This window comes from Aethalodelphis obliquidens, unplaced genomic scaffold (genome assembly GCF_003676395.1).
Source record: "Aethalodelphis obliquidens isolate GAN/ISIS:26980383/991018 unplaced genomic scaffold, ASM367639v1 scaffold25, whole genome shotgun sequence".
Lineage (NCBI taxonomy): Eukaryota > Metazoa > Chordata > Mammalia > Artiodactyla > Delphinidae > Aethalodelphis > Aethalodelphis obliquidens.
The window spans coordinates 14,173,058-14,199,168 of NW_020837969.1; the positions used below are offsets into that span (position 1 = coordinate 14,173,058).

General features: G+C 38.9%; 1 protein-coding gene across 1 annotated transcript; it reads left to right on the top strand.

Annotated features, from left to right (window-relative positions):
• The first annotated feature begins 27 nt into the window (after positions 1 to 27).
• Positions 28 to 21,731, top strand: LOC113628971 (coagulation factor XI). Its single transcript, XM_027123028.1, has 15 exons — positions 28 to 319; positions 1,178 to 1,233; positions 7,583 to 7,745; positions 9,041 to 9,147; positions 9,820 to 9,979; positions 11,209 to 11,318; positions 12,032 to 12,191; positions 14,499 to 14,608; positions 14,701 to 14,863; positions 14,954 to 15,060; positions 17,577 to 17,745; positions 19,018 to 19,193; positions 19,843 to 19,938; positions 20,497 to 20,636; positions 20,910 to 21,731. Exons 2-15 carry the CDS (start codon positions 1,179 to 1,181, stop codon positions 21,093 to 21,095), a joined length of 1,902 nt encoding a protein of 633 aa, XP_026978829.1. The 5' UTR covers positions 28 to 319; position 1,178; the 3' UTR covers positions 21,096 to 21,731.
• The last annotated feature ends 4,380 nt before the right edge of the window (positions 21,732 to 26,111 follow it).

The window sequence follows — 26,111 nt, forward strand, 5'->3', positions numbered from 1 at the left end:
CACATGGGCAAATTCAAGTTCTCTAAGCTTCTCTGTATGTCACTTGTTTGAATGCATAGTAAAATGAGAGAGAAAAAAATTAATGTATTGAAAAAGCAAGCACCTCTACCAAGGTATGTGTTTGATATGCAAAGATTTTAAGGACTTTCACAGGCATGCTGTACAAAGAGACGATGTTACATCACACTGGGAACCAGTAAAAGTAAATATTAAAGTTAAGTGAACATTACCTGCAAAATCTCATTTAGAGGAGGATGAAAACCATTTTGGAAAAAGAAAGACATTCTTATTAAGAATTGCAGCAAACAAGGAGTTTCAGGTATGATTTCAAAAATTATTATTTAAGATTTCCCTCAAGCAATTATTCCTTGAAGTGCCTTTTTCTATTGTACCATGGGGTTTTTAAATTTTTTTACAATAGACAATGATTGATTTTTAAAATGTGTCTGATTTAACATTTTGGAGGTTTTTAGTTAATAACCGTAAGCAATATGGGAGGAGATGGGAGATGCAGAACGGAAGAAGAGTAATAGTTTGTACTCAATAGCAAGTATTTTACAAATTAAAAAGATTTTCAAGAGCAATATGAACAAATCAGAAGAGTTGATTTGTCTCATAGCAGGTTTTTCATAGAGCTGTCAGTTCAGGGCTTTGTGGGGATAAGTACATGTATGAGTGACCAAGACAAACTAGGAATAGATTTGTAACATAATTTTTAAATTAGAAAATTTTGTTAGTAAAAAATCATTTATAGCTTCTTTGACAGATTTAGAAAAGAAACTTCAAAGATGGAAAGAAAGGAAATGAATTGAAAGAGAAGAAAGAAATGGAAAAATTGGGATGGGGAGAGAGTCAGATGATGGCAGTGAGAAATGTCTGATTAATAGTGAGCTGGAGGCCGAGGAGAGGGAGGGAAGGGGGGTAAGTGAGAGGACCCTTCCCTTTTAGCCGTTGGTCCTTCGCAACCATGAACGTGTTGACCACTGCACATACGACCATGCTGAGGAACGCTCTAGGGTTGGGGACGGATAAAATTCAGCTTACGATAGGAGCTCTGTGAACACTACTGAATTAACTACTCCTCTCCCTCCGTATTTCTTGTAAACTCTGATATCAGTAAGTTAATTATAAATTCACATTTTGTGTTCTAAACACATGTACATTTTTCTTTTTGTAGGATGACTTTATTATATCAAATGGTACATTTCATTTTATTTGCCTCAGTTTCTGGTGGTAAGTAGAGTTTTATCTTTAGTATGGACTGGGAATAGCTTGGTTCCCTGACTTGTGATGAGAAAACAGAAGGGTATAAGCCCAGAGAGGAAATCACACTATTGTTCAAAGCAGGGAAGGAAACTGAGGTAAAGGAATTGTTCATGATACTAAGAATCTATGTCTATATCTATATCCATATCTATACTATGTTTATGTCTAAATCTATATCAAACATTTAAATGATATTTAAGACCAATATTAAAAAGCAGAAATCTTGACTTGCCTCACTGATTAGTCAATTTTCCATAAAGCAGTCAGTTCAACGCAACACAAACACACACACAGAGGCAATTCTGGACTGAAAAATGTCCCCCAAAATGCAAATATTCCTACATAGTTTATGCATCTCAATAATTTAATCACTGCTGTGAATTCTCCACTCTACGTCATGTCCACTAAGTTTGTTTATAAATTACTTAACCAATATTCAGAAGGACATATCAGTTCAAGTATTTTTAGCCCTTATATTTATTCTTTATTTAAAATGAAAGTTTAAGCATTCCTTTTAAAAAAAGCCTTACATATATTACATTTAATTTCTGCTACTGTTGCTAGCATTTAATGCACAGTAAACTTTTTTCTGGCATATGTGGAAAATGGTAAATCTAGGTAAAGAGATTTAAAATAAAACACTACAGTTCATAATTTCATTTTTCTTTGTGACAAGATTCTTATCCAGGTTATTATACTCCTTCATTGTCATCATTATGAAATGGTATTGTTATTTAATTGATAGGTCAGTAGTAACTCAATGGACATATTTTGAACATTGGACCCAAGAACTGCATCTCTACATATATACATTCTTTACATATGCGTATGGAACATTTACAAAAATTGACCACATAAAAGGCCCTAAAGCAAGTCTCAACGAATTTTAAAGGATTAAAACTCTACAGAGCATGTTATCCAATCACAATAGAATTGAGATAAAATGTAAGAAAAAACAACTGGAAAATCACAAATGTTTCAAAATTAAATAATACCCTTTTAAATAAATATCAGTCAAAGAAGAGATCACAATGGAGATTAGAAAATGTATTGAATTGAATAATAATGAAAATATGGCTTATCAAAACTTTGGGACATAGCTAAATTGGTGCTGAAATCAAGTGTGCACACTTACATGCATATATTAGAATAGGGAAACTGTAAAAATTAATGATGTAAGAATCCAGTTTAAGACGATGGAAAGAGAATAGCAAATTAAATGCAAAAAAACTAGAAAGAAGAAAAAAATAAAACAGCAGAAATTAAGTAATTGAAAAACAAACATATATTAGGGAAGCTTAACTTAGTCACAGTCTCCAAAGCATTTTGTAAGGCCAGTGTGATCTTGATACCAAAACATGACAAGGACATTGAGACAGGGATATTACGACATTTTGACAAATCATAGGCCTTTTTTCCTTGTGAATGTAGGTGCAATTATCAGAAACAAAAAAAATTACCAAACGTCACCCAGCAGTATGTTAAAAGAAACCCAAAAAGGATGATTACATTGTGACAAGTTTGGGTTTATTCCAGGAACGAAAACTTAGTTTAGTGTTCAAAAATCAGTGGATGAACCACTTCTGGGTATACACCCAAAAGAAATGAAAGCAGAGTCTCAAAAAGATATATTCATAGCAGCATTATTCACAATAGCCAAACAGTGGAAGCAACCCAAGTATCCGTCAACAAATGAATAAACAAAATGTGGTATGCACGCATTAATAATGAAATATTATTCAGCCTTAAAAAGGAAGGAAATTCTGACACATACCACAAAATGGATGAACTCTGAGGATATTATGCTAAATGAAATAAGCCAGTCACAAAACAACAAATACTGGATGATTCTACTTACGTAAGTTATCTAGAGTAGTCAATTTCATAGAGAGAGAAAGTAGAATGGTGGTTGCCAGGATTTGAGGGGAGGAGTAATGGGCAGTGTTTAATGGATACAGACTTTCAGTTGGGGAAGATGAAAAAGTTCTGGAGACATATATGTTACTACAATAAAAAATAATAATTTAAAATACATGCAGAAAAAATATATGATAAAATTCCACTTATGCTAAAAATTCTTAGCAAACTGGAATTAAAAGGGAACTTCCCTCTTCTGTTAAAGGATATCTTTAAAGAAACAAACAGACAAAAGTCTAAACCAAAAATCTTCACGAAAGCTAGTAATAGTGAAATACTGAAAGTTTTTCCTAGGAATTGATAAGACAAGAATACTCACTATTACCTTAAACATTATACTGGCCTAGTCACTGCAATAAGAAAAGAAAAGAAGTAAAAGGTAAAGGACGAGAAAGAAACTCTCATTGTTCATGGATGATATGATTGTGTCCCTCAAAAAGTCCAAAATAACCAACACATAAATTAGTTGAGCCAATAAATTATATGAGCAAGAATTCTGGAATACAAAGTCCATATACAAAAACAGGCACTTTCTAGTTCACCAAAAACAGATTAACCAGTTTTTACTGGCAGTAAGAAGCTGTGTTTGGATTTTGAAAATCAATCTGCCTTGTAAATTTAAATGATCCAATTAGTAGGTGGTATACTTTAAGAAATACAGCACCTATATTAAACACGTAAAATCTGTTTAATTTACCAAATAAGCAATAAGCTTCTTAAAAGTAACATTTTAATATAGCATGCTTGCTTTGCACTAAGAGGTGGGATTTCCTTGGTCAACGGGACTATTTCGAGGTGCGAATAGACCCTCTATTAATGGAGGCTGCCGTACAGCTTCCTTAGAAGCAACACAGAGCCTGGGGAGAGGAGGAAGATTCTGTTCACCCTCAGGTCATTCTCAGGGAGCTGCCAATTTTGGAGAAAATCATGTTATATACAGAGGTTATTATAGATGGGTAATACAGAAGGCATATGGGGTGGATTTTTGAGGAGAGCTGTGGCAGGATCCTTGACTCTCTTCTCCCATGTATCCCTTGGCAGTTTAGTGAACTGGACTCCATCCTCAGAATAATGTTTTAAAGAAATAGTGAAAATACATAGGATTACCAAACAAATAAACTATATTTAAATATAGTTAAACTGTAAAAAAAATTTATATAGAAATAGATGTGCTTCTTATTAACACTTTATGTAGTAAGATTTAGTGGTGGGTCTAAAACTGCATAGTAATTACCATCAAACTAGAAATGAGTGATAATGATATTTTGAGATATCTGCAACTATAGTGTTTTTAAATCTGCGATTTTTATTATGACAAAGGCACAGATACTGTGAACCCTAATGCATTTTTTTCTTACATTAATAATGGAAAGATATGCCGTATTTTAGTTAGAAGCTAGGGAAAATAAAGATGAAATTTGCCCCCATTTAAGTCCATGGACTGTATAATCCTATAAGCCTTAGTGATAATTTCTACTGTTTTTTACCTATATACTTTCCCACATATTTATTGGTATGTTGGTTATTACTACAATAGAAATTAGTTATTTTTAATTTTATTTATTTTTGCTACAATAAATTTAAGTGATATTTTATTCTGTCCAAATATTTTATTTTTGTTATATATATTTATATATTTGTTTTTATATTAAGAAAACTAAGGGTTATATTGTAGTATCTGTCAATAAAAATATACCAAAATTAAAAACTACAACACTTTTATTCAGTGACTAAGTAATAATGACCTAAAACTCCACAATCTGGAATATTCAATATCTCTTTCTAGAAACAGAAGCAAATTTTAATTTTATGCAATTTAACTTTGTTTGTATTTTTAACTTACTTATGGTTTCAGTGGAAGGGGATTCAATAATTTTTCCAAGAGTCTTTTTCCTGTTCCTGCCTATTTATTTATTTGTTTGGTTTTTATTTTTCTTCCAGTTTTATTAAGGTATAGTAGACATACAGCACTGTATAAGTTTAAGGTGTACAGCATGATGATTTGACATACATACATTGTGAAATGATGACCACAGTAAGTTCAGTGAACGTCCATCACCTCATAGAGATACATTAAAGAAACTGAAAAAAATGTTTTCTTATGATGCAAACTCTTAGGATTTCCTCTCTTAACAACTTTCATATGTAACGTACAGCAGTGGTATTATACTTATGCTGTACATTATGTCCCTAGTACTTATTTATCTTATAACTTGAAGTTTGTACCTTTTGACTTTCTTTATCCAATTCCCCTCTTCTCCAATGTCTGCCTCTGGTAACCACAAATCTGATCTCTTTCTAAATGAATTTGTTTGTTTGTTTTTGAAGTATAATTGACCCACAAGACCATATTAGTTCTTAAAAAACAAAACAAATGAACAAACATAACGAAACAGAAACAGTCATAGAAAAACAGAATAAACAGGTGGTTGCCAGAGGGGAGGGGGATAGGGGGAGGAGAGAAACAGGTGAGGGAGATTAAGAGATGCAAACTTCCAGTTGCAAAATAAATGAGTCACAGGTATGAAATGTACAGTGTGGGGAATATAGTCAATAACTATGTAATATCTTTGTATGCTGACAGATGGTAACTAGACTTGTCATGATGATTACTTTGAAATGTACAGAAATATCCAATCATTATGTTGTGGGACAGGAACTAACATAGTGTTGTAGGTCAATTAAACTGGTCCATTTAGGAAATAAAACAAAAATAAACAAATGGGACCTAATGAAACTTAAAAGCTTTTGCACAGAAAAGGAAACCATAAACAAGATGAAAAGACAACCCTCAGAATGGGAGAAAATATTTGCAAATGAAGCAACTGACAAAGGATTAATCTCCAAAATTTACAGGCAGCTCATGCAGCTCAATATCAAAAAAACAAACAACCCAGTCCAAAAATGGGCAGAAGAAAAAAAAAAATGGGCAAAACACCTAAATAGACATTTCTCCAAAGAAGATATACAGAGTGCCAACAAACACATGAAAGGATGCTCAACATCATTAATCATTAGAGAAATGCAAATCAAAACTACAATGAGGTATCACCTCACACCAGTCAGAATGGCCATCATCAAAAAATCTACAAACAATAAATGCTGGAGAGGGTGTGGAGAAAAGGGAACCCTCTTGCACTGTTGGTGGGAATGTAAATTGATACAGCCACTATGGAGAACAGTATGGAGGTTCCTTAAAAAAACTAAACATAGAGCTACCATATGACCTAGCAATCCCACTACTGGGCATATATCCTGAGAAAACCATCATTCAAAAAGACTCATGTACCACAATGTTCACTGCAGCTCTATTTACAATAGCCAGGACATGGAAGCAACCTAATTGTCCATTGACAGATGAATGGATAAAGAAGATGTGGCACATATATACAATGGAATATTACTCAGCTGTAAAAAGAAATGAAATTGAGTTATTTGTAGTGAGATGGGTGGACCTAGAACTTGAGTTATTTGTAGTGAGGTGGGTGGACCTAGAGCCTGTCATACAGAGTGAAGTAAGTCAGAAAGAGAAAAACAAACACCATATGGTAACACATATATATGGAATCTAAAAAAAAGGTTATGAAGAACCTAGGGGCAGGACGAGAATAAAGATGCAGACCTACTAGAGAATGGACTTGAGGACACAGGGAGGGGGAAGGGTAAGCTGGGACAAAGTGAGAGAGTGGCATGGACATATATACACTACCAAATGTAAAACAGACAGCTAGTGGGAAGCAGCCGCATAGCACAGGGAGATCAGCTCGGTGCTTTGTGACCATCTAGAGGGGTGTGATAGGGAGGGTGGGAGGGAGGGAGATGCAAGAGGGAGAAGATATGGGGATATATGTATATGTATAGCTGATTCACTTTGTTATAAAGCAGAAACTAACGCACAAAAACAACAACAAGAACAAAACACACACACACAAAACAAACCAAAAAAACTGGTCAATTTAATATAGTGAGGTGATGTAGTACATTATCACATCCAGGGCCATCGGATGCCACCCGAAGATGATCAGTGTGGAGCCTTTGTTTCATATAAACATGGAGTTTAGAGATGGAGTGGCGCTGGGGAAAGGGAAAAGCAGAGGTCATTCTAGACCTGTGAGCATTTTTGCCTGTGAAGATCTGAGAAACGAATCAATTGCTCACAAGGCACCCACGTCTCCAAGACAATCATTCAGAAGCACCATTCCACTGAGGCACACATGATTTTCTTTTCTATCTGGGGCTGCTTATCCAATAAACTAAAAGCTTTTATTGCCCTGATTTCCATGTTCAGGCATATTTCCTGTTAAGTAGCCCTACTTCACTTGCCTTTGTGAGATTATTACCTGATTGGGTACGTGCGCACTAAAATCCCAAATAACACGTGTCATGTATTATAACACAGAGTGTGTGACCAAGCTGTTCCAAGATGCCTACTTTAAAGGAGGAGACATTACTGTTGTTTACACACCAAATGCCAAGCACTGCCAAATAGTCTGCACCCACCATCCAAGGTGTTTGCTCTTCACTTTTATGGCTGAATCATCATCTGAAGATCCTACTAAGTGGTAAATGTTTGCTTTTCTACATAGAGGAAATAGATTTTATACGACAGACGGACAGACAGACAATTACCAACAATAAATTGCCGTCTACCATTTTATAAAATTTAATGTTAACAATTGGAAAATGTATTTTCCTTCCATTGAAATATTAAATATTACAGAAAAAACGGTAGTGTTTAGGCAGGTCAGGAGGAACAGACATGCCCCTCAGTGTGGTTCTTGTGGTCTCAATATTAATGATACTTTCTCTCTGATTTCTTTCTACTTTAATGCCAATTAATCATTTTGTTCTTTGCTTTTCAACTGATTATTGATATTTGATATGACTTAAACTGGTACTTTTCCCTCAATTATTTTATTAGAAAAAAATTCATTATTTATAAAGGTAATTTGAAAGAATAGTACAATGATTTCCTATCGCCCCCAAGACTTTTTGCCATTTTTGTCTTCCCTATTATGTATGTGTAGATGTCCAACCATTTGAAATAATTTGAAACCACCATAACACTTCACCCCTAAATATTTCAACATACATTATCTTACACAAAAAACATTAAAAATGAGTAAGAATCCCTTTATATCATCTCAATTGTCCCCCAAGTGTAATTTATAGCAATTAACCAGAATCTTATTAAGATTTGCAAATAGCATCTGGTGGTTTTGTCTCTATAGTCATATTCTTAAAATTTTTAGGACATTCCATCCACCATTTTTGTTTCCATATTGAGCTTGAAAATTTAATGATAAAGCTTTACGGCAGAATGAAGTTATTAACATCTTTGTGCATTATTACTGCATTCATAGTATTTACATAGTGCCCTGAACTTATAAAATTTACTATTCTAGAATCTACAACAGAGATTGGTAAACTTCTTCTTAACAGGCAGAGAGTAAATATTTCAGGCTTTGTGGGTCCAGAGGCAAAATCAAGGATATTGTATAAATACACAATGATTTCAAATGTAATCATTAAAAAGCACAGAAACCCTTCTTAGCTCATCAACGGTACAGAAACAGGCAGAGAGCTGCATTTTACCAACAGGCATTTAACCAACATTAATCAAACAGGAGTTCACCCACTCCTGTTTCCAGTTAGGGAGGAGCATTACATGTGATCTTTTCAATGTCGGGATGTTGGAATGGAAAACAAGCTCACAGTCTTACTAAGAATATATTTGTTGTGGCATGAGACAGAGAAGTTTGTTTCCTTCTCTTTGACTCTCTGTGTGCTAACTTTTAAGACCCATTATTTTAAAACATAGATTTTCACCCAGTAATGTTATTTTTTTAAAAAACAGGTTTACTTGCATCCTGAAAGACAGTGTTGCAGAAACACTGCCGATGGTCAATATGACGGGAGCAATTTCTGGATATTCTTCTAAGCAATGCTCAGACCAAATAAGTGGTAAGATGTCTTGCTAGAATTGATATATACTAGTTATTGTGATGTGTATGTGCAATTACATCAGGTATGGTTTTGTGGCTATGAAATAAAACCCTGCTATATGGAAACGAGGTCTCCTAATGAAGTTCTTTCCGCATAGAGGAAAAACTAGCATACATGCATGTCCCCCCTACCCCATTATAGTTCATTAAAATTTATCTCATAGGACGTATCTAACTACACCAGTTCATCATTCACTTATTTTCTTTCTCCTTCTCAGCTTAAAGTTTTATATGAAAGTCCTTATTAAATATATTAATTCAAATCAAAGGAAGCAACCATAAAGGTTAAGATGACCCTTGTCTTAATGGTGAGATATTCCAGATACTTGAATAGCTTAATTAGTGAATCAATCCATCAGTGGAGTTAAGGAAACAAGAGACATCAGTTCATAGAGCTGAAGCAGAAATGTACAAGTCTAATATTGCTGCAGTGCAAAAAGGACACTGACATTCTCTTACCGTTTCCACGTGAGAGTAGGAGTTGAGCAGATTAAAATAAAACTAGACGCCTTCTGGGGAAAAGTCAGGGAAAGAATTGAAATAGCAAGTCCGGAGGGACGGTTGCTAAGATAGAATTATCAGATGCCCCCAGAGACTGGAAGATAACCGTATTTTCTGATTTTATTTCCAGCTTGCAACAAAGATATTTATGTGGACCTACATATGAAGGGCCTGAACCATAACAGCTCTATTACCAAGAGTGCTCAGGAATGCCAAGAGAGGTGTACGAATGACAGGCACTGTCACTTTTTTACATTCGCCACAGAGCACTTTCCAAGCGTAAAGTATCGGTGAGTGAGCTGTGGACTGAGCCCAAGGACCTTAGATTATCTGACAGAAAACAAAATGGGATTCTTTTTTTTTTTCCTTCAACTTGTAGGGGTTAAAAATTTATTTTTGACCCCTACAAGACAATTCTGTAAGTACTCCCAGTTTTCTTGATGGAAAATGCATTTAAAGTCCAACTTGGATGCATTTCATTTTGTAGTACGGAGTCTGTCTTTCAATGACGCTTTAAAAAAATGTTTAATGCATCTCCTAGCTAATTTGAAGAGCACTACATTTTTAAAGTGGCAATTTTGAAACAATTACAGTGGTCTGACAGTTCCATTCTCAGCCTAAAGGATGCTACAGTATGAAGCTATAGAATCAAAATGAAAAAGCTACTCAGATACCCTCCCAAACAACAGTTCCCCACCTGAGACAAAGTAACTGAAACCCATGTGAAGTATTTCAAAACTTGCCCCCTACTGGATTTAGAAATATTCCAGGTATAAACCTCCTGTGTAAGAATATAAAAGGATCTGATCTGTAATTGATTAATCTCTTTTCTCTTAAAAAATATTTTTAGGGAAAAATATCATTAACTTTTTAATTTAGAAATATTTGAGATGTTCTGGATTCACACGGGAAGCTACACTTATCTGAAATCCAACAATGAAAGAAAAGTTCAAATGACTGGTATTTGGATTTTAACATTCTGCTCTAGACATTCACAAAAAGGAGATGAGTGGCAATAAAGCGTCAAAGATTTGTTTGAAGAAAAGCAATGATAACACAGCATGAAACCCTCAAATTAATAATTAAGTTTTCAGGGCTTTTCTTTAGCTCAGCTCAAACTACACCTTTTTACATATTTTACGTCTAAGATTCAATGCAGCATGAACAGCGAGCCAGGAAGTTGTGAGTTGCTACGTATTATAAAAAAATTAAAATGCTAAAATTGAGCAGAGCTTGAGAAGTCATCAATTCCTACACCCCTACTCTTCATCTCACCACCCATCTAAAGCTGCCATTTTACTGATGAAAATACAAAGCTGACAAAACTCACAGGACCACCAGCTCTTGGCAGAGTTGGGACTCAAACCAGCTGTCCAATCTCTCAAATCAATACCTTTCAGAGCAATTCTTTAGCTATCATGCCCAGGCTGTCTCTAAATGTGCGTTTCTTATTATCTTATGTTTTTCCGTATTTGCATTTGGAGGGATAAAATGTTTGTCCACTTTGGTCTTTATTTAGTAACATTTGTCTGTTGAAGTACACCCAAACGGGGATGCCAACCAACATAACAAAGCTCAGTGAAGTGGTGTCTGGATTCTCACTGAAGCCCTGTGCGCTTTCTAATCTGGGTAACTATTATTTTCTTAATGAGGTAGTTTAGCCATTAAATAGTAGGTGCTGATTATGTGTACGATGGGCATAACTTAGGATACCAATTTGTGCTTACTGATGAAATGGACCCAATGATCTTTCATCTTCTTCTTGAGAAAAAATTCATTATGTTCTATATGATTAAAGCTTATATTTGAATTTAAAGCTTAAAACAATCACTTCAGTTATCCTAATTTTAAAAAATGTAAAAGATCTTGGGATAAACTCACTTTTAAAAATTACTAAGACCTTGTTTCTTTAGTGCAATTTTAGGTTCGCAGCAAAATTGAGGGGAAGGGATAGAGATTTCCCACATACCCCCTGCCCAGACACATGCACAGCGTCCCCTATTACCAATGACCCTCGCCGGATGGTACATTGGTTACAACTGACGAACCTACACTGACACACGTATAGTCACCCGAAGTCCACAGTTTACATTATGATTCACTCTTGGAGTTGTACATTGTATGGGTTTGAACAAATATGTAATGGCATGTTTCTATCATTAGAGTATCATTCAGAGTATTTTTCACTGCCTTAAAATTCCTCTGTGTTCTGCCTATTCATCCCTCCCTCATCCCCCAACAAACTTTTTATATGGAATTTACGAACACCATGAGTGGGGTTTTACCTTTGCCAATGCTGCTGGTGAACTGACTTTCTAAATATGGTTTCTTCTGTTGCACAGCTTGTATTAGGGACATTTTCCCTAGAACGATGTTTGCAGACAGTAACATTGACAGTGTCATGGCTCCAGATGCTTTTGTCTGTCGCAGCATTTGTACTCACCATCCCAGTTGTTTGTTCTTTACCTTCTTTTCTCAAGAATGGCCAACAATATCTGAAAGGTAAGGAGTTAAGATTGTGTCATGTGTTATCTTTTCAAACAGTTGATCAAAAGCCACCATTCAAAACTCTGAGCAAGGGCTTCCCCGGTGGCGCAGTGGTTGAGAGTCCACCTGCTGATGCAGGGGACGCGGGTTCGTGCCCCGGTCTGGGAAGATCCCACATGCCGCGGAGCGGCTGGGCCCGTGAGCCATGGCCGCTGAGCCTGCGCGTCCGGAGCCTGTGCTCCGCCACGGGAGAGGCCACAACAGTGAGAGGCCCGTGTACAGCAAAAAAAAAAAAAAAAAAAAAAAAAAAACTCTGAGCAACTACAAATTTTATCTAAATGTCTGTCAAGGATACATAAAAGTTGCAAAGAAGAATTCCTAGTTCCTCTTTCTTTCCATTCCCCATCTATTGACTGCAAATCTGGTGTTACCCAGGACTCTCGCCTTTCCTTATGTTAGGGAGGTCTCTGCCTTCAGAGAGTTGCTAGTTCTGAAAGGAATGAAGAAAATAAAGGTGGTCATCTTAGTTCAGTGCCTGGTTAAAATAACTGAACCTGGAGCAGAAAGAAAGAATTGGAAATATCAGTGACTTGTCAAATCCAAAGTGGAGAGGGGTGGAGCGATGGCCTTCATCAACAGAAGCGTGGGTAACTGGTGCAGGGAGATTTAAGAATTTAGACCCTGCTTCCCTACCGATGGGTATTAACATTGGAAAGCGCAGGAAATTGCTATGATCATCAAAGGGATGTTTGCTGGGGTTGCTGCTCCTCACTAACAAAATTCACTAAAAAATAGAAGAAGAAATCTTCAGATTATTTGCTTAAAAATCTAGATTGTATGTATTATCTTAATCTGAATTCTCAGAGCCCTGTTATTTGCTTGACATTGCTGCTCACTGCTGGGGAGAGTGTCCCCCAGAGCCACCCAGCCACAGTAAGCCCCTGAGTTCCTGTTTAGCAAGCAAGACTGGTTTTTTCTCAAGTGAGGGTGTAATTCCGGAAGTATGATGCTAGGTTTGTCACATGAGAATATATCTGTTACTTTCATTTTCTCAACATGGTTCTAAATGCGGGGATACCATTAGTCAACTCAATAGATTAAAAACCCTGCACTACTTGGACCAGCGTGGAAGTAAAAGAGAAGTGATTAGATTGGGATATATGGTCAATGTAGAGCCAGTAAGGTTTGCTGACGGACTGAATGCCAGCTGTGAAGTAAAGAGTCAATGACAGCTCCAAGATTTTTGGCCCAAGAAAATTGGAAGGATGGCAATGCCAATGAAGAGATGGGGGAAGATTTCTTACAGAGATGATTTCAAGAGGCAAGAGGTGCCTGGTAGCCATCCAGAGAGAAATATTGAATTGGTGGTTAGAAAGGGAAGTCTGGGATTTAACAAGGGAGGTTTATGCCCTAGATCTGTGTTAGGTGTCACCAGGATACAGCTGGTAATTAATGCCATTGAAACTGATGAGGTCACCAAAAAATTGAGTGCAGTCAGAGAAAGAGACAAGGTCAAAGACTGAGCCTTGAGGCATTATAAACTTCAGAACTTAGAAAGATGCTTTTGTAATGTGTTATTTTGTCTTAATCACTGCTCCTTTTTTTATTCCTTGTATAAAATTCCCAATCAATACCCATAAGAAGAGCAACACATTTAATCCGCATTACAAGGGGAGAGAGGAACATGGGTGCTACAAGCCAAGACTTGGCGTCTTAAATTTACGTTAATGAATATTAAATAAAACTAAATATCCATTTCCTCAGCTGTATTAGCCACATTTCAAGGACGCAGTATATGGCTGGCTAGTGGCTATTGTACTGGCTGGCACACATGTGGAATATTTACGTCATTGCAGAAAATTCTGTTGGACAGCACAGCTCCAGACCGTGATTTTGTGCTAATTAGGAAAAGTTACTTCCTCCCAGAAAGATGCTGCCTGGGTATGGAGTCTGTGGTGGATTTTGCTTATCCCTGTCTACGCCTACAGCAACTCTGGGTAGCAGATTTGTAGGTAGCATGAAAATTCTTGAATCGTTGAGATAGTCAAGGAGAGTTGAGAGAAAGGAAATAAAAAAGGAAGGTACTAGGAACAGTGCTGTTGAATAGAGCAAGCTTAGAAAATTTAGAGGCAGTTTGGTAAATTTGTCTACAACCTATGGATCATGGAGTCTGAGTCAGTGATTTATGAATAGTACTTTCAAAATGGGAACAACTTCCCTATTAAATGCCAACAGGAGCTGACTTCTGTATGTGCTGTGAAAATGTCTTCTTCTTTGATATGTTTTACATGATATCTCTGTATTTCCCTTTTTTACTGTTAGAAATCTGTGTCTACTTAAAACGTCTACAAGTGGGTTGCCAAGCGCACGCATTAGAAAGAACAAAGCTCTTTCTGGTTTTAGTCTACAAAACTGCCGGCACAGTGTCCCAGGTAAACAATGAAAGCTCTTCCTTCTGATTGACAATCAACAAATGTGCGCTAGGGTTTCACGTCTCATATCTGATATGTGCTTTGTTGTCTAGTGTTCTGCCATTCTTCATTCTACCGTGACACTGATTTCTTGGGAGAAGAACTGGACATTGTTGACGTGGACGGGCACGAAGCCTGCCAGAAAACATGTACCAACAGCATCCGCTGTCAATTTTTTACCTATTCTCCATCTCAAGAACCTTGCAACGGAGGGAAGTAAGACGTATGATGAGTTCCACAGATGCTCCTGCCCCATCTAGCTGCAGGGAGGAATTATGTTTATACCATTTTGTTTCCAACCTGCAGGGGTAAATGCTACTTAAAACTTTCTGCAAATGGATCTCCAACTAAAATACTTCATGGGAGAGGAAACATCTCTGGATATACGTTAAGGTTATGTAAAATGGATAATGGTGAGTTTAATGTCACTTGAAAAAATACATCCCCTGTATACTGAGTATGTCATGACTAAGAGAGTCAGTAGTAGCTACAGAGGGGAGAAAATTAGTAAAGTAATGAACTTAGATGCAATTTTCTGTTATTTTCACTGCTATCACTCAGGCTGACCTGTTTTAAAGGTAAATATTGGGCTTTGACTAAACTCTGTGTTGCGTGGCATTAACTGAATATGTGTTATAATTTGATACATTTGTATAACCAGTATTTCCTGGTGAGACTCAGGCTCAGCCCAAATTTTGATGTCTGATTGTTGTTATCAAGGTCAATAATCTTTCTTATTACCCTTTATAATAGAAATATCAACCAGCATCTTGGTTAATCAGATTAGTCATTTTCTTTCTATTGGCTATTACTTGATCTTTAATTCCAACATAGTCATCATATGTTTGGAAAATTATGTATCTGTGCAAGAAATACTCAAGTGGCTCCTTCTCCAGGGCCTTTAGATTTCCTGCAAGTGTTCTGCATATTTATGAATATTAGCAAGAGTTACAATAAAACCTTATTAATTTGTAACAATGAGTATAGCAGGGTGGAAATAGAAAGACTGTCTATATTAAACAAGACCTATAATAACATAAAAATTATAGTACACATCAGATCAGCAGTGCTTCCATTCCAGTGGCCAATTTCTGAGCATAGAAACAAAAGATGGTTTGTAGGCAAACAACACTGTGTAAGGGATGAAACAGGAAACAGCCTAATACACACATTCCTCTCTAAATTATTGTAATAACCTATTATGACTTTAATGTTCATTGACTTACGTACACTACATGTTTTTAGACTTTTACTGCTTACTGCCCAATATTATAATACAGTATAAATTAAGTTGCAACTGAGATTTAATGAGTGAAATGGAAGTGATAATTATACTTTGTCGTAGATTTCAAAGTATGAAAATCTTCCGTGTCAGAAATATTGGCTCTACTGAGAGGTGAATAAATCCTTAACTTCTGAGAACTTGTTTTGTATAATAGAACATACAATATGACTGTATACTGTGTCCAATGCTAGCATCCTAGCTGGGAAATTCTGCCTTTCTAGGGCTTAGAGGGGCTCTGATGGGAATCTGGATGGCTCTAGCTTCTTTAAAAAGACAGTAAATTGAGTTGTATCTCATACATTCTCTGTTTTTCTTACAATAAACTTACCTAAGACAAGAAGGAGTATTTACAATCATTCTGTTGTCTTGGTTCTACCAAGCAATAGAAAGGATGCAGCAAATTTTGCTGTTAGTGATGTTGACATAGTTTAAAAAAGGGAACCAGCACTTATACCTTTAATTGCAGAATTCATTCTCTACCCTCCTTCCTGCTCTTTTCTAATGAATCTAGGGACTCTGGTCTCTAGAGGTTACAGAATAAATCAGGGGTAGATTGATAGCTAAAGCAGAAAATATAAGATAAAGGAAAATAAAATCTGATGTCTTTTTAGTGCATCTTCTGAAATAAGTGAAACTAGATAATTAGGTTTTGCTGCATTATATTAGATGAAATAATACCCTAAAATGAGAGGGAATATCTAACTGAGATGTTTATCATATCTTGTACTGTCATTTGTCTACGCTATAACTTAACTTTGTGAAGATACACAGCAATTGCCATTCAAAGAAACATCTCTTAACACAAAATGTAAGGCTAAAAACAAATATTTAAAGCATTTTTTTGAACTGAGAAACCAAACAGAATGAACACCAAGACCTATAACTCATCTTAATAAGGTCTTTATTTAGTTGTTCTTAATATATTTTAGTTACTGATCTATTAATTTTCTAAGGCAAGAAAGAAAACAGAAGGGTGAGTTTGAATCAAAGTCCTTGGAAACATCAAAGGTTGAGCAGAAAACCCCAGTCTGTCAACAAGACCAAAGGGCAGGCGCAGCTCACAAACAGAAGAGCAGCCAGGTCTGGGTGTGGGTAGAGCAGGAGTGACTGGGACCAAAGGGCAGCTGGAATGGAAGGGGATGGGGAGGAACTGGACAAAGGCCACAAACTGAGTGGAAGGTGCTGAACTTTTCTTTGTAAAAGTAGTTCTTAAACGTTAGTGAGGCTGATTAAAACTCAGATGACTAGGGTCCACTGTCAGAGTTTCTGATTCACTACGTCTGAGGTGGCTCTCACGAATTTGCACTTCTAACAAATTCTCAGGTGATGCCATTGGTCGGGGGCCACACTTGACAACCATTGCTTTAAGAGAACCATTGAGGTTAGCATTTGATGGAGGGTAAGACTGCCTTGCCGCCCCAGATGAGGTATTACCTGGGGGCATGCGATTACAAGGTGACTCATCATTCAGTTTTTATGTGCATGTTGTGCTTTGCCAACTTGATTCGAAAGTGTCTTCAAGTCAAGGTCATGGTAAATTATTGAATCCAGGGAAGGTTTTCTTCCCTGTGTGCCTGAAGGAACATAACTACTGTTGGAAAATGAAGATGTAGGAACCAACTCACTGCAATCCTTCTGTTGTAGCGTGTACAACGAAAATCAAGCCCAGAATTGTTGGAGGAACCAAGTCTGTTCTTGGAGAGTGGCCATGGCAGATAACTTTGTACATCACATCACCCACCCAGAGACACCTGTGTGGAGGCTCCATCATCGGAAACCAGTGGATATTAACAGCTGCTCATTGTTTCAGCGAGTCAGTACCACTGCTGTTTTTACTCGTTCACCATACTCACACATATATTAAATGTATCCCTAGTATTTTAGTACAATTTTAAAGATGTAAATTATCCTATTTGCCAAATTAATTTTCTGTCTTTAGTGATAAAAAGCAAAAAGGAAGAGCCACTCATGATCTACCAGCATCAGAACAGGTGCAGGAACATGGCTGTTTGACTTCATAATATTCCACTTTTCCAGTTAAATGTATACACATCCCCAGGGGAGTTCTGGTTATTTCCTATTAAGAGCGTATCATCTTCTGTGCACTGTCTGGGCACTGGGTCCAGAACTAAACTCGGAGACAATTTCCTGCTCCCTGAATCTAATTTCCCATTTATTCCCCCACTTCTTCTCCCTCCCCCTCCCCCCTCTGTCTTCTCCTCCCTTGTCCTCAATCTCTCCCTTCCTTCTTCTCCTTCTCCTTCTTCTTCTCCTTCTTCTTCTCCTTCTCCTTCTTCTCCTTCTTCTTCTCCTTCTCCTTCTTCTCCTTCTCCTCTTCCTCTTCTTCCTCTGCTTCTTTCTCTCTCTCTCCTCTCTCATTCTTCCTCCATCTCTCTCTCTTTCTCTCCCGCTGTGTTTCTAGACCCATAAGGAAGAGTTTATTGTACATCACCAAACTGGATTCCCTACTTAAGTCAATTTCAATACTGGTAAACTTAACAGCTCCATCGGGAGAGCATTCAGAGTATATGTAACCCAGGGAATTTTAGCTGGCCAAACTTCCTCTTTGCACCTCAGTATCTTCTGGGTTGTTTCCAGACACAGTTTTGTGTTTTTGTTTATTTTATCAGTATGCAACTTACTCATATTATTACTCAAAGCTTCATTTGAGGTCAGTAGTCTCTTTTACCCTTTACATATGGGAAAATGGAGTACCAGAAAGTCCAAGAGAATTTCTCAGGGTCACAGCCAACGACCCCAGCAATGAAAGTAAAACCCAGAACTTTTTTTCTTTTATGTGTGTGTGTGTGTGTGTGTGTGTGTGAGTGTGTGTTGAAAGGCAGAAAAAGTATTCATTGATTTTTGTGTCTTTAACATAAGGCAAATGATAGCCCAGGACATTCCATATAGGAGGACTATGTGACTGAAAAATCTTAGCATAAAATCACTTCTTTCCACTTAAAAGCCCACCGTTGGCAGAAAATATTACCTAGTTAGTAACAGTCAGTTAAATAGCACTGTACCTCAAATGCTTAGGAATTATTCGGTAAAGGAACTTTCTTTTCCTCGACTGCTTACTCCTTAGGGTAGAGTCACCTAAAGCTCTGCGTGTCTATAGTGGCATCTTAAACCAAGAAGAAATAAAAGAGGATACATCTTTCTTTGGGGTTCAAGAAATAATAATTCATGATCAGTATGAAATGGCAGAAAGTGGATATGATATCGCCTTGTTGAAACTGGAAATGACAATGAATTACACAGGTATGGAAAATTTTAAACAGAAAGCTGTCTACAGTGACTACGTGGAGACGATGTTTCACGCTCCCAGATTCACGGCCAGACCCTGGCAATCTCTCCATGTGTTATTACCATGAAAGGGGGAGGGGTGCCGAGTTAGTCTTAAGACTGTTGGGGGGAGGGGGTGCCGAGCTAGTCTTAAGACTGTTGGGGGGAGGGGGTGCCGAGCTAGTCTTAAGACTGTTGTGCTTTCCTGACGGCTGCATCTTATTTTGGGGTGTGGGTGAAATGGTAGGTTGTCCCCAGGCTTCTTCAGATGCACAGAATGACATAACTTGATAATATACTGGAATATTAAAGAGGATTTTTATCTGCTTTTTAAGGAAGAAAGGATTGTGGGTCAGAATGATGAAGCAATTTCTACAGGGCCCCAGGCCTCGCGAGAGTGACGGAGTTAGTGGAGAGGGCTGTGGCTTGTCTCTCTCGTTCCCTCATCCTGGGATGTGTGACAGATAACGCTGAACACGAGGGATGAAAATGTATGACGAGGAGACAAAAAAAAAGAATATAATAAATAGGGAACACACGAAATAATGGAACATGAAGGAAGTTTTTCCTGGGAAAGAAGATGTATTTTGTTTCTGATCATTAAACTGTGATTTTTAAAATTTAGATTCTCAACGACCCATCTGCCTACCTTCCAAAGGAGATAGAAATGTGACGTATACTGAGTGCTGGGTGACTGGATGGGGGTACAAAAAATTAAGAGGTAAGAAATGATGTTTCTCTGTGTGCTCCAGCTCGAGATACAGAACACAATTTAGTCGTAAGCTTTTCTGCTATATCAATTCATACAGCTAAAATGAGAGTAAAATAATAATATTATTCAATTGCAGAAAACATATTAATAAAGATGGAAAGACAAAAATCACTCAAGTGAAGACGACACCTCGTCTGTTTGACTGGAAATGTTAAATATGACAGTTTCTTTAAAGACATTGTTTTTAATGCAGTTTAATTCAAAACCTAGCACTTTTCAGTAAATGTCTTAGCCTGTTATCCAATTATTTTCTCTGGGAAGTAATTCCAGTTAGAGCCGTAATTAATTTTGGACTTAATTAACATTAACAAAACGGTACTCACAATAGTGAGAATAACATCTTCTCTATACTCTGTAATTATAAAAGATCTATGAAGTAAACCTAATATTTTTTTCCTTCTAGATTTTTAGATAGGTATGGTTTTGATTTTAAATACATATATTTAAATTTGTATATATATTATATATAAGTAGTTGTTCCATTAACAAACTAAAAATTTTTTTCAGACAAAATACTCAATACTCTCCAGAAAGCCCGGGTACCCTTGGTGACAAATGAAGAATGCCAGGCAGGATACAGAGGGCATAAAATAACTAATAAGATGGTCTGCGCAGGCTACAAAGAAGGAGGGAAGGATGCCTGCAAGGTAACAGTGTTCTCAGCCAACTGAATACACTCACATTAGAATGTTTCATGCATTTTTAAAGCAGTCTTCTGCCAATGAGCGGGGAACACAGTGGATTTGTTTTCCTAACCCTGAAATCTGATAGACTGAGGGAAAAACAAGAAATCCGGTTCTTTGAAGTTTATTAAAGGGCCAAGACAGAATTCTAGGTGAAATCACTCTGATGAAAGTGTATTTAAGATGAGAAGTGTCTGAACTGATCTGCGTGCCTTTTCTTTTCTCCATTTGTCATAGGGAGATTCGGGGGGCCCCCTGTCTTGTAAGCACAACGAGGTCTGGCACTTGGTAGGCATCACGAGCTGGGGCGAAGGCTGTGGCCAAAGGGAGCGGCCAGGTGTTTACACCAACGTGGTCGAGTACGTGGACTGGATTTTGGAGAAAACGCAAAGCAGCTTGAAAGAGTCCCCAGATGCCATTTGACTCCCTGAAGGGTAAGCCAGGTTATTCCCTGGAAGAGGGTTTGGATTTCACCCAAGAAGACACTGCACCGTCATCTTCCTCCACAGGCTACACTTCTGAGACTGTAACAGATTGAAGGGGCTTGGTATTGGTAAGAACACACCAAACCTGTCATTTGCAATGCCCCCAGTTCCGCCATCAGCAGAGGGCGATCAGCACCCAGTCTCTTGCTCGCTGGTTGCACCTTTCCTGAGCCAAACGAATACTATAAGATTAAGATATTTGAGGATGAAAACATACCCAGATAGACCAGAAAAGAATTAGGTAGTGGCACCAAAGGATTGGGTAGAACTGCTCAAAGAAACCACTGTAAAAAGATTTGTTAACTGAAAAATGGGAACTGGAGAAAATGGAAACAAGGGCAGTCACCATCAAATCGCGAGACTCTGGGCTCTGCGTACATGCACACATCTCTTTTGTAAAGAAAGAACTCGACTGAATTTGATGGCAGGTTTTCAGAATAATCAAGAATTCTTGTCATGTCATTTTTTAATATTTTTAAAATTAGTTTGGGTAGAGACAAGCTATGAGTGAGTGTGAATGTGGGTTCCAGAATTTCTGTATGGGAAAGGATTAAAAGCAGCAATTCACCTGGAAGTGGGACCTTAGGGGACGAATCTTAAAGGTGTTCTTGCCTAGAAAACTATTTGTGCGTGGATTTCATATTTATTTGCATACTTTTGGGTAGGGGAGGGCTGATGAAGATGAGGGGCTAAGCTAAAGACCTCCTAAAATAAGCTGCCTCTGTGAGTGTGGGTTTACAAATCTACGTTTATAGATGATAAATGTATTGACAGAAATCAAAATAAAATACATCCATACTACGGGGAAAACGATTTGGGAATAAATGGATGGTTACAGTAACGTCTTCAGCATCTTGAAAGTATTCTCAGTACTGGGGTGTTCCCTGTAAATATTTACCTGGTTATATAGTGCAAATATTCACCTGGTTATTGTTGCTGATATAGTTTCATAATCTAGAATTTTCGTTGTCTCCACCAGTTTTCAATCCATGTCAACCACTTATGCCAATATTCAATCCAATATGTGCAGTATTTCTTGAACAGACTGAGTTGGTGGGATACAGTAGTGAGCCAATAAATAGATCCCTACCTTCCTGAACCTTCCGGTCTAGCTAGCAGGAGCCACAAAAATAAAATAATTACACATGTATAAAATATATGATATATTTGTAAATGGAAATGAGAGGGAAGCACAGCGTTCTACGAGAAGTTAAGGAAGAAGAGAGTTTAGGGAAGGTTCAAAGACTGGGATAAAAAGGAATTTGTCTGAGGAAGAAACAATAAAAACAAAAGCAAACAAACAAACAAAACCCCCAGAATCAAACAACTGGAATGGCAATAAGGCCTGAGCTACTGTCCTACCTCATCAAAGACTCAGGGAAACTCTGATCCATTCTGATAAAGAGGCATGTCCCCAACTGGTCCTGTTCAGACCCACTTCTCCCTTTACCTTGTGGGTCCTGCCTTGTCCTCTAATATTCCTTTCTTATGGGCTTTTCCCACATCCTCCATCAACCTGAGTCAGAATGGGCCTTTCCCTGTCCTTGTACGAGAGAATTTTCTACATTCTGGTTAATGTCTTTAAAATTCACATTTAGAGAATTTACCTACTGCCCTGAGGCTCCAGCAGCAGTGAATGGTGGTCCTGTGCTGAGGCAATGGTTTCCTTTCTTAGCCTGCCTCTCCATGAGACGTTCTGAGGCCGCCAGGTACCCTGAGGAAGGCTTCTCTGGGGGCCTCTCCCTACATCCAACCCATTTCCCTCACGGGGTATGTACGCGGTGCTCATTCATCAGAGCAGGGCAAGCTTCTATCTTTCTTTCTGTCCTTCCCAAAGCCATCGACAAACTGAAACTAACTCTTCTGAGCAATTTTTCAATTAGGAATGTGACCGTGTGTGTGTGTGTGTGTGTGTGTGTGTGTGTGTCTGTCTGTCTGTCTGTCTGTCTGTCGGAGGGCGGGGGGAGAAGAGCTGGGGAGAGAGATGGAGAGAATGAAAAGGAATATTTCCAGTAACCACAATACTTAACACACACTCAGCCTCACTGCCTCTCTTGATGATCCCTCATCTTCAGATATAGTTTTAATTTCCTAGGGTTTCAGTAACAATTTGCCACTAACTGAATGCTTTAAAACAACAGAAATTCTTTCTTTCCCAGTTCTGAAGGCTAGAAGCCTGCAATCCCTCTGAAGGCTAGAAGCCCCCTCTGAGGCCCGCAGGGGAGGGTCCTTCCTGGCCTCTTCCAGCTCTGGTAGCCCTAGGCCTTCCTTGGCTTGTGACAGCACCACTCTGATCTCTGCCTCTGTCTTTACATGGCCTTGTCTCCTGGGTCTCTCCGCCTCTTCTCATAAGGACACCAGTCACATTGGATTAAGTGCTCACCCAACTGTGTAGAAGTATGTGCTACATGAAGTATAGAAATTATTGTCATTATCCATTTAGTTCAGACTTTCCGAGAAAAGACTATATTTAAAATACCCGCTGCAGCAACTGGCACAAAACAGATATTCAATGAACAGTTGTCTCTCTTTTGCCCTTGAGCATCAGACAGTTTTATTATAAACGTAGTAGTATGTGGTGGGATTCCCAGGTGGAGATTATGATTGTGCATGCATGTGTTTGCTTTACTTGCTCTTTCTAAAGAAGTGTCAACATTTATCTTTTATCTACTGAGGCAGCTTCCCCACTGCACCCAACACCCCCGGGGGAACGTGTGCACACTTTGTAACTCCAAGAAACTTTCAAAGGACACTGTGCTGTACCCAGGCAGAAACTTCCATATCCTGTGAGGGTCTGTGTTAATGCTCAGACACTGTGAAATAAACAGTCAACGGGCACTCGCGACCTTGGTTGGGAAGGTACCTTAAAAAAGAATACAGGGGGGCCTTCAAGATGGCAGAGGAGTAAGACGCAGAGATCACCTTCCTCCCCACAAATACATCAGAAATACATCCACACGTGGAACAACTCCTACAGAACACCTACTGGACGCTGGCAGAAGACCTCAGACCTCCCAAAAGGCAAGAAACTCCCCACGTACCTGGGTAGGGCAAAAGGAAAAAGAAAAAACAGAGGCAAAAGAATAGGGACGGGACCTGCACCAGTGGGAGGGAGCTGTGAAGGAGGAAAGGTTTCCACACACTAGAAGCCCCTTCGCGGGCGGAGACTGTGGGTGGTGGTGGGGGGGAAGCTTCGGAGCCGCGGAGGAGAGCGCAGCTACGGGGGTGCGGAGGGCAAAGCGGAGAGATTCCCACACAGAGGATCGGTGCCGACGAGCACTCACCAGCCCGAGAGGCTTGTCTGCTCACCCGCCGGGGCGGGCGGGGCTGGGAGCTGAGGATCGGGCTTCGGTATGAGCGCAGGGAGAGGACTGGGGTTGGTGGCGTGAACACAGCCTGCAGAGGGCCAGTGCGCCACGGCTAGGCTAGCCGGGAGGGAGTCTGGGGAAAAGTCTGGACCTGCCAAAGAGGCAGGAGACTTTTTCTTCCCTCTTTGTTTCCTGGTGTGCGAGGAGAGGGGATTAAGAGCGCTGCTTAAAGGAGTTCTAGAGGCGGGCGCAAGCCGCAGCTAAAGGTGCAGACCCCAGAGCCGGGCATGAGACGCTAAGGCTGCTGCTGCTGCCACCAAGAAGCCTGTGTGCAAGCACAGGTCACTATCCACAACCACCTTCCGGGGAGCCTGTGCAGCCCGCCACTGCCAGGGTCTCGGGATCCAGGGACAACTTCCCCGGGAGAACGCATGGCGCGCCTCAGGCTGGTGCAACGTCACGCCGGCCTCTGCCGCTGCAGGCTCGCCCCGCATCCGTACCCCTCCCTCTCCGCGGCCTGAGTGAGCCAGAGCCCCCGAATTAGCGGCTCCTTTAACCCCGTCCTGTCTGAGCGAAGAACAGACGCCCTCCGCTGACGTACATGCAGAGGTGGGGCCAAATCCAAAGCTGAACCCCTGGAGCTGTGAGAACAAAGAAGAGAAAGGGAAACCTCTCCCAGCAGCCTCTGAGCAGTGGATTAAATCTCCACCATCAACTTGATGTACCTGCATCTGTGGAATACCTGAATACACAACGAATCATCCCAAAATTGAGGCTGTGGAATCTGGATGCAACTGTAGACTTGGGGTTTGCTTTCTGCATCTAATTTGTTTCTGGTTTTATGTTTATCTTAGTTTGGTATTTACAGTTTATTATCATTGGTAGATTTGTTTATTGATTTGGTTTATTGATTTGGCTCTCTTCCTTTCTTTATATATAGATAAATGTGTCTTTTACTCTTTTTGTGAGTGTATATGTCTATGCTTCTTTGTGTGATTTTGTCTGTATAGCTTTGCTTTTACCATTTGTCCTAGGGTTCTGTCTGTCCTTTTTTTTTTTTTTTCTAGTATAGTTTTTAGCAGTTGTTATCATTGGTGGATTAGTTTTTTGGTTTGATTGCTCTCTTCTCTCTTGCTTGCTTTTTTGTTTTTTCTTTTTTTATTACTTTTTTCTTTTTAATAATAATTAATTATTTTCATTTTCATAACTTCCTTCCTTCCTTCCTTCCTTCCTTTCTTTCTCTCTTTCTCTCTTTTTTTCTCCCTTTTCTTCTGAGCCGTGTGGCTGACAGGGTCTTGGTGCTCCAACCGGGAGTCAGGTCTGAGCCTCTGATGTGGAAGAGCTGAGTTTAGGACACTGGTCCACCAGAGACCTCCCAACCCCATGTAATATCAAATGGTGAAAGCTCTCCCAGAGATCTCCATCTCAACGCTAAGACCCAGCTCCACTCAATGACTAGCAAGGTACAGTGCTGGACACCGTATGCCAAACAACTAGCAAGACAGGAACACAACCCCACCCATTAGCAGAGAGGCTGCCTAAAATCATAATAAGTCCACAGACAACCTAAAACACACCACCAGACTCGTTCCTGCCCACCAGAAAGACAAGATCCAGCCTCATCCACCAGAACACAAGCACCAGTC